This window comes from Oryza sativa, chromosome 6, assembly GCF_034140825.1.
Source record: "Oryza sativa Japonica Group chromosome 6, ASM3414082v1".
NCBI lineage: Eukaryota > Viridiplantae > Streptophyta > Magnoliopsida > Poales > Poaceae > Oryza > Oryza sativa.
Window position 1 is genome coordinate 20,552,072 of NC_089040.1, and position 10,094 is coordinate 20,562,165.

The following is a 10,094-nucleotide window of genomic DNA, read 5'->3' on the forward strand; positions in this document are numbered from 1 at the left end:
TGCTCTCGAGACGGCCTAGGAAGTCTGGTTTAAACCTGCAAAACGAGTAAACGATATATAATTTGATCTGATCTGCTAGTTGAAGTCATTTATATATACAGTGTCAGTGTTCCATTGCTTCTTGTTGATCCATGCGTGGGGATTAGGTGAAGAACATATATATAGATATCCTCTGAATTAGTCTGAACATGTACAAAGCATGCATGTTAAAGTTTAGCATTAATACAATTAGCCTGATTAATTACTTGTAGTTTAGCTCGCCTTGTCCATGTAAGTCCAGAGCATAATATATATGCTTTAGTGTCTAGTTAGGTACTAGTAGTATAGCTGAATTTGCTAGTGTTTGGTCTTCACACGTCGCTGGCCACATGTTTTGGCTATGCATATATAAGCATGGATCAGACAAATGGACCAGATGGCCCTTTTTGGGGGCTATTGTGTGTACTGTTTGCTTGTGATGATTCATGGTTCTATTTTGATTCCTCTATGGTTAGCTAGGAAGCTAATTTAAGCTCTAGCTTAATCCTGTCTTCCCGTGATCTCGCGCTGCATTGGAGAGCACGTAAATCCATAGTGTTTCCTGCCGGATTTCATGGCTACCTGACCCCCACCTCCTCTGTCTGCTTCCTAGGACTCTCTGAATCTCCCCTTCTCTGCCTCTGCCTAGCTTGAACGATTAGTACTAGTTCTGTACTTCCTCCGTTCAAAAAAAATAATAAACCTTAATTTTCGTGTCCAACGTTTAACTGTCCGTATTATATAAAATTTTCTTATAATTAGTATTTTCATTATTATTAGATGATAAAACATGATTAATATTTTATGCGTGACTTATCTTTTTAATTTTTTTCATAATTTTTTTCAAATAAGACGGATGGTCAAGCGTTGGACACGGAAACATAGGGTTTGTCTTTTTTAAGACAGAGGTAGTACCCTTTGATTAGGAGTAGGTCCTAACACGGGCACGAGATATGTCAGTAAACTTTAGAACAGTATATATTCTACATTAATTTCTGCATCACTGTGTGTGAATGCATGGTAATTAGGCATCGTTTACTCCCTTAGTCAGTCCATCCTAATGGAGTACTCAGGATTTGTGAAAAGAAACATATTTTCAGAGCTCTTTAATACGCAGATTGAAAAAAAAGTTAAAAAAAGATTGAAAAACTAGAGAAATAGATTTTCTTTACAGACTACAAGTGCAAAAAAAATACTAAACTATAAAATACAGGAATAATCGTTTGAGTAGATTGAAAATAAACTTAAGAATCGAATGAGAGAGATAGACTTAAGAATTTTTTTTAAAAAAATCTGGAGGTTATACTAACTTTTCTCCAAAATCTTAGTAAGATCATTTATTCCATTGGAATTTCATAGGAATTTTTCTATAGAATTTTTCTATAGAATTGAAACCCTCCAAATTTTGTATATTTTATTGAATAGATCAAAGCGGCCTTAAAGTGTGTTTTTAGCCATCAAATTATTAATACTCTCTCATCCTCCTTTTGTTTCTCTCCACATTCATAAAAAGGACTGAGTAGTTGTTTTAACCCCCCTGCTTAATCTGTCTTTGACTAAAACTATATTTTTTTAAGACACGGAAGGAGTATTAATTAGATAATGAGTAGTATTAGGCTGTGAATCTGGTGACACTTCATTAGTTTGACCTAATTCAATTTGATACCCAGTCTAAGAACGGTCAACGGAGATAGTAGTGTAATTTATCTATGGTAGAAACCATATAATTAGTTTCTGCTAAATTGACGGATTCATCAAATATAGCAGAAATTAATTATACTACTGCATGACAAGTGAGTTCTCAAAAAAAAAATTTGCATGACAGGGAACGTCTTTACGTAAAACTGAAAGATCTTTACATGTGTGGAAGCGCGACTTCGATAGTTCGATCGTTAAGGTTGTACTTTTCCACAAGGAATACTATTTCTAAGAATCCAGGAAAGCGAGTTTTTCAGTTGCTGGCTTATATTTTATTTCCTGAATTCTACGGCTATAAAACTTCTTAGAATCTAGATAAAAAACTGAACTGTTTAAGAAGATTTCTAATTCTTAGAAAAGTTACAATATTTAATTAAGAAAACTCCCCCAAACATACCCTATATCTCTATATCTCTGCAAGAGCTTAATTACCCTAGAATTAATTGCCACAAACAACAATACAAATAGGAGCAGCTAGCTGCGTATACGTAGGTACTAGTCGTAGTAACTATTGGGCTGGCAGCAGGTGATCCACTTTGGCATCTCGTCACGAGGCGACATGCATGGAATCTTGCCTTCGTGTCGATCGAATATTGATCAAATGGCATACATGCACAGTAACCCATATAGAGTATACTGTAGTTAGTACGAACAATAATGTACGGTTACATATTACAGCACAGCAACTGTTGGCATTATATGGAAATTTTTAAAAATATTTTTTCCATCGATTTTACCGGAATATATACGTTTGGAGTGGATCGAGAATTTGCATACTAGAGCACCCGAAATGGTAAAGTAAGGTACTATCTATAAAACATGTACATCTTAGCAATAGACTATATTAATAGTGAACCACTTCAATAGTATGTCTACATGGGTATCTATAGATCTCTAATCTATTGCCTCGTTTTTCTTTATAGACTATCTCCAGGTTAGTAGATAGCTTTGCTCTCTCTCTTTATTTAATCTCTTCCAAGTAGAAAAATATACTGACATGAATCTTTTGTAGAGAGCCAGTGTGGTTTTGTATGTCTTGCATTATCTGAATTTATTATATATGTGTGCTAGCTGCGAATGCATGCCTAACTTATAAGTTGAATACATGTACCACATAAACTTACACGCGAGTTCGCCCGCCGGGAGTTCGCATCCCCTCCATAGGTTCACATAAGGTGGTATGTGACACGGACCGTTCTCGCTATTTCCTCACACGAGTTTGATTATCACAAGAACGACACGAGTTGTGTACTTACCGTGCAAACCCATGATAACACAAACACGTCACCGGTTCACACACTCACCGTACGAACTCGATGCAAGTTTTCATCCACGCTCCGTGATAAAGGTATAATTTTGCCAATCCCTTCAATTCCAAAAGTATATATATATATATATATATATATATATATATATATATATATATATATATATATATATATATATATATATATATATATATATATTCATGTAAAATTGGTGATAATAAAAAGGATGTATTTTAATTTTTTTTCGCATTATGTGGTCTGTACACGTACATACACGCATCCGCAGTATCGGGTTCAGGACAGATTAAGACGCGCGCACACGGATATAATTGTTGACAGCATTCGATCAACAATTCGCGTGTGTGTTCACGTGCAGCTTGGTTATTATGCTTCATGTTATATCGATCTCTACCCAACACGTTAGACTACCGGCCGGTATGTGTATACTCCCTCCATCCCAAAATGTTTTCCAAAATATTTGACGCCGTTGACTTTAAAAAAAAATGTTTGACCGTTCATCTTATTAAAAAAAATTAAATAATTATTAATTCTTTTTCTATCATTTGATTTATTGTTAAATATAGTTTTATGTATACATATAGTTTTACACATTTCATAAAAGTTTTTGAACACGGTCAAACATGTTTAAAAAAGTCAACGGCGTCAAATATTTAGGGAAGGAGGGAGTATATATGTAGTAAGTACATATTTAAATATATACAGAAAATCTAGAAGCTAGACAGTATTTTGTTTGAGGTGCGGGACAAATTAATATTCTGTTGTTGCTTCGCTTGGCTTTGCTACCGCTTCGTACCTTCCGCGCCGCGGTAGAAGGAGGAGAGCGCGTCGATTGGTTGAGGGGGGAGAGAGGAGGGAGCGTTGGTTGAGTGGGGAGAGAGAGGGGAAAACACCAAGAAAGGGGAAAACGCCACACTACTACCCTGATATTTAAGGGCGTAGAGATTATGGTTTCGTGGGCTAGCATGGACAATGAAGACTATCTTTATTTTTCCTATACCATATGAGCATTTTTCAGAAGGTTGGATTAGCATATCTTGAGATTGACGAAGTTACCATGGACGTCTTACTGTTGACTGCGTTCTCTTTTTTATTTGGGATTACCAATATATCATTCAAAAGTTTTATAGGTGAAAAACTTTTAAACTTTTGAGTATCCTGAGGTCGATCGCAAGCTCGCACTGCGAAATTGATAACAAAGTGAACAAGGCCTTAATCAACGTGGAAATCGACGCACACATTGTCTCCAATCACCCTTGTCGTCCAACCCCTGCTTTCCTGCCTGTCCATACCGATCATGGATGCATGGGACACAACACAACAACACACTCTGGCTGCCTGTGGGTGTAGCGGGCGGGCGGCACACGACCACGCGAGCAATCAAGCGAGAGCCGAAAAGCAACGCACGCTCGCATCGCATCGCATGCGGCCGCGACCGACCGACCATCTCCTTGGTCCTTCCCCTCGACTCCAAAAGCGAAAGCGCGCATGCAGCCGATCGACCAGACCACACCAACCCAACCGCGCACACACCCCTCCCGGTCCCACCCATGTGCGAGCCGCATGCGGCTGCGGGCCCCACACACCCACCCGCCTATATAACGCCCCCCGCGCCCGCGCCTCGCCTTTCTCCACTTCTCCTCCTCTTCTTCTTCAATTCCTTCTTCCTTCTTCCCCGACGAGCGGCGCCCAACCGCCATGGGCAACTGCCTCAACCCGGCCTCCAAGGCGCGCCGCCACGGCGGCATGCCGCCGCCGGAGGACATGGACGAGGAGGAGGGGTGGTGCTACGCGACGCCCGAGCCGGCCTCCGCCACTGCCACCGCCACGACGACGATCGGACACCTGCTGAGGGAAGAAGAACCGGCAGAGGAGGAGGATGAAGAGGAGACGGCTGCATCGGCGGCGGCGGCGGCGGCGGCGGCGGCGGGGGTGAAGGTGAAGGTGGTCCTGAAGCGCGCCGAGCTGGAGTGGCTCATGTCCCAGCTCAAGACCGGCGACCGCCGCCTCGAGGACGTCCTCAACCAGATGGCCACCGCCCGCGCCCTCTCCTCCGCCCTCTCCGCCGCGCCGCCACCCCCTCCCCACCGCGCCGGCGACGGGTGGCGCCCGCGGCTCGAGTGCATCCTCGAGTGCCACGAGCTCGCCGCCACCTGACCTTTCTAATTCCATCTCCTCCTCCTCCTCCATATATATGTGTGTTTCTTGCTCGCCGCTGCTTGGATCAGCGTCGGTGGCATGCATGCGTCCAAGTTGTTTTCCTGACTTGCTTCAATTCTTTCCTCAAGGCAAATTAAAGGGAAGATGAAGCAGTCAGTCAGTGACCCTGTTAGAAGGCAAACAACAACAGCTTTGTTTAATTAGCTGAGGTGATGTAGGATCATATCATATCATATCAAACACTTAATACTATTACTCTATAGTCTATAGAGCTAGCAGATCTTTGATCTAGTGTGTGTGGTGTTGCTTGACAGATTAGCTTTCTTTTTTCTTGTTTCTTTTTTTGTTTTATAATCTTCTCTTTTTCTTTATCTTGTTGTTGTTGTTGTCCACTTTGCCATGTGGTGTGCTCCATTTCTGTTTCTGTTTTGTACATACTTGTGATGGGATGGCAAAATCACAGATCAAAAGCTGTAACTTTATCAGGTTTTGGATCTGGTTGTTTATACAGCTAATTAAATCGGTGTGTGCTTGGGATCATTAATTATTTGCAGCAGGTTGTTAATTTTTGGGGGTGCGGTATATGTTCCGTTAATTGTGGCCTAAAATTGTTGTCATACGTACTACTGTTGCCTTTTGGTGCTGTGCATATGTATATATATCTCTATAATCTATATGCATACTAGTAGTTGTCTCTGTCCCCACACAAACAAATAATCCATCGATTCCATTTAAATTTTGGCAAAACGAAAAAGAAAAGTTTTGTTTATATATCTGACGGGACCAAAGTTGATTGCTGGTTTTGTTTTAATTGACCGTGCATTTCGAAGGTTTTGGAGTCTGGTTTCTAAAAAATATATCAACTCCTTTAATCTCTTTAATATAAAACAGGAACTCCTTATCCTCCTCGTTCAAGGTTTACCTGAAGAAAAGTTGATTGTCTTTTAAGCAGTATATTTCGTAATATGTAGGAGTAAATAAAATTGAGATAACTGCAATTTGAGAGTACGAACTAGTATAGTAGGAGCAAAATGGAATAATAATAATAAAATGGAAGAGGTGAGAATAAGCAGCGGCAGCACTAACAGAAAAGGCCTGATATGTGCGGCAGACATTGGTGATTGAAAATGCATGCATCTCCTACAAGCTTGGAACAACAACCGAGAACGGCTCTGTTCAATTTGTTGCCCATATTAATTGGCCACACAAAAAAATGGTTGCCCATATTAATTGGCCACACAAAAAAATGGTAATATTGATGGAACTATATACTCTGCTTGCCCCTTTTGCGTTCAGGAGCTTGAGATGGCGAACCACATCCTCATCGATTGCGTGTTCACTCGGCAGGTCTGGCTCCGTGTGATGTCCCCTCCTGGCTGGGCTGCCCTCTCTCCCCCTCGTGGCAGCTGGCTCCAGGATTGGTGTTCATCCTCCAGGGCCTGTTTACCTGAGCACCTCCGCAGCGGCTTTGACTCCTTGGTACTCCTAGTCTCCTGGCAGCTGTGGAAGGAAAGAAACTCCAGGGTTTTCGACTCTGCGCTCCCTTCGGTCGCAGTGGTTCTGGAGTCTATCCGCTCGGAGGGTCAGCTGTGGTCTTTAGCCGGCGTTGCTTTTTTTGAGATTTCTTGGGAGTGTAGCGTGGCTCTGTCCCCTCCCGCTGTTTGGAGTTGCATTTTTAACCGTCGTAGTAGTTCCTAGCTTCAAGTTTTTTTTTATTTTGTTCCCCCCCCCCTTAAGGCATAAGCCAGTCTGGCTGATTGCTTTGTGTAACAAAAACTCTTTTCCTGCTAATATATTAACGTGCAATTCTTTTGCGCATTCGAAAAAAAAATGGAACTATATACTCCCTCCATCCACACAAAAGTTACACCTATTACTTTTATCACCAAGAGCAAGGAGAAATTAAATAATCTTGGATGTTATAAAATCAAGAAGTGAATGCAAGCATGCAACCAATGAGTATTTAGATGACTCCTTGGATTCTAATCAAACATTTAATTTATCTTTTCATTTAAGTTTTGAATGCATAAAGACTACAAATAGGAACAACTTATTTTGAAAAAACTCAAATGTGAGATATGTCTAACTTTTGTGGATGGAGGGAGTACCTATTTTGTTTGTTAAATAGCCCGTTCAATCCTTCAACTTTTGTTCAGAGGTCGAATTAATCCTTGATGTTTTATAATGTCCAAACAAGATTCTAAAGATTATCATGTGGCTTAATATAGCCTTTAGACCCACTTAAAACGCCACGTGGACATGCCACGTCATTCGTACATGTAAGATAACATTTAAATGTCCATTTTAACCTTCAATTTTCTATCAAATAAAAAAAAAGTAAAAACAAGAAGAAGCAATCATAAAATAAAGGAAAATGCCAATTTTTTTAGTTACCAATGCTACATCTTTTTGCCAATGGCCAAAATATTTTTTTCCTCAATAGTTTTTCTTTATTTTCTATGAAAACGTAAGGGTGGAATGTACATTTAAATATTAAATTTGCATGCATAGATGATGTGGCATGTACGCATAACATGTTTAGAGGGTCAAAGGAGCATATTGAATCACAATGAACTTAAGGTACTTGTTTCGATAATACGAAATGTCAGGGACTAAATTAATCCTTAAGCGAAAGTTTAAGGATCATGTTGGTTATTCACCCAAAAAATTGGCAACAACAAAATTTTGGTAACCAAACCCAACTAAGATCTTCTTCAAAAGTTTAATTTTTGACAACAAACCAAGCCTTAATATATAGTTTACATTTTTTTTTGGGTAAGGCTTGTATTTGTGATGAACCAAATAACTCGTGCATATGCAAATTAATGGTGGTGAAAAAAATAATTGCTTGAATCAACGTATTGACCATAAGTCATGATGGAGAAATAGATTGGTAGTACTTCTGATATGATTCTTATTTCACGATATGTATTTTCCATTTTCCACAAGGAAATATAGCAGATGTTGTCCATTAATGGGTCAATCTTTTACCGCTACAATGACCAATATGAAACCTGGCGTACATGTTTGGGATTGTGGTAAAGTACATGAAGAACAAATGGATGCACGAGTCACTAGAAAAGGATTTACAAAACCGACGTCACGTACGGAAACTGAACTTCCAAGCTGTGGCTTAAATTGGATTTTAAATTTTTGACAGAATATAGTGAGATTTCACTTTAATTTTCGTTTTCTTTTGTTGGTCTGATTTTGTAAACCCTGGTCACTACTGGTCAGTAACTCGTGCAAGCATTATTTACGCCTAAATTTTGTTGACAATTATGTATGTATGTTTTTGAAGTACTAATAATTAAGGATAGAGAAAAAGGTTTCATATTATCGACAGTTTCAAGAATCGATCAAAATTATAATTAATCATGAAACTATATATAGACTCCATCCAAATACTTCTTCCTTTACTTTCAATTTTTGAATTCGATACTTTTAAATGCAAAAATAAAGTTGTATTTGTATTGGAGCCCCGATTTAGTGTGCTTAGTAATTCAAAAGTTCCAAAATTGAGAATTAATATATTGTGATGTGTTCTTTATGTATGAAATCTCAACTAGAGATTTTTTTTTAATAATTCAACATTTTGGAATTAACAATGACTAAGTTGCCCTCAGTTTGAAGTAGTCTCAATTAAATTCTATAATCATGATAAATACAATTTACCTTATTGACAGTTTGATTTTTCTAATTAACATGAGGATTTTACCATAGTTCCCAAATCAATGTAAATGCAAATAGATGGTGGAGGAGCATAAGTGCATAACTAGAGATTCACTTTGGGTTTAGTTTTTGGTGACCACGCTTTACATGTGTGTGTGTTTTCAACAGAGATTTTGCGAGGTTCATGTATTCATCGTTATGCCTTCAATTCATATTTGAAAGTTTCTTTTTTTTTTAGCAAGTTTGTATTAAAGACAACATACACGACGTGTGACTATGGTGTATATATAGTGGCGCGTTCACATATAATCAAGGAAAATAGATTGTTGGCACGCACGTGCACGTGTTGAAGCCTATGTGGGTTAATGTACAGCACGCATCTTTCTTCTTATCTAATTAATATGGTACGGAGCATGCTTCCAACTGCACTTCTCTAACGTATACTCCGTCATTTTCTAATTATGTACTTTTCGAACGGATAAACGATACAATATAAAAAAGTCTTTTGAAAAAAAATATTAATTTATTTTTCAAGTTTCATTAGCTAATACTCAGTACTTAACTAGTTATGTACTAATCCCTGCTCCGCTTTTCATGTGAAGGGGAGAGGGTTCCGAGCCATCCAAACGAACAAAGACAAAGACTAGTAGAGAGTACCAGTAGCTGTACTATAGTAAGAAGAGTTCAAGTATGCGGGCAGGCCCCGGGAGATGATGCTAGGAATGTCCAACCGCTTTTTCAACCGCGACAAAGGATATGCCGTCGTCGTCTTCTTGCTCGTGTAGTACGTAGTCGATCGCGTCGCGTGCTCTCGCGGCGCGCTCTGACGACTAATCCCACCCAGCCGACTCCGCCCATGCTCGCTCCAACAACCAAAGCTGATCGATCCTTCCTCCTCCCTCGGAGCGTGCGCGCACGGAACTGATTTTCCGCTGCCATCTCTGAATATTCTCACTCACCTGGCCGCCGTTTCAGAGTCCAAGCACACGACCATGACAGGTATACATATACTACATTTTGCTAGTATATTTCCCCCTACAAAGCTGGAATATATACTAGCTAGCTCGCCTGTTTTTTGCACTGATTTAACTGCATCTTAATTTGTACAGCTTCCTCTGTAAAAATAAACAAAAAAAAAGCATCCAGATTGAGAATATATTCAATCTTTGGCAGGATATATGCATGAATATTTATACTTTCGACATTTTCATCATTAACCATGTTTGGTGTGGGAGAAGAAAGAATGAAAGAAGCACGTAG

At 39.4% G+C, this 10,094-nt stretch overlaps 1 protein-coding gene across 1 annotated transcript; it reads left to right on the forward strand.

Moving 5' to 3' along the window:
- Positions 1 to 4,635: 4,635 nt before the first annotated feature.
- LOC4341198 (uncharacterized) lies at positions 4,636 to 5,702 on the forward strand. The gene has a single exon (XM_015786359.3). It carries the CDS (start codon positions 4,701 to 4,703, stop codon positions 5,157 to 5,159), a length of 459 nt encoding a protein of 152 aa, XP_015641845.1. The 5' UTR covers positions 4,636 to 4,700; the 3' UTR covers positions 5,160 to 5,702.
- The last annotated feature ends 4,392 nt before the right edge of the window (positions 5,703 to 10,094 follow it).

Excerpts from the sequence above, each read along its gene's own strand:
- LOC4341198 (XM_015786359.3), top strand. The coding sequence starts at position 4,701 with ATGGGCAACTGCCTCAACCCGGCCTCCAAGGCGCGCCGCCACGGCGGC.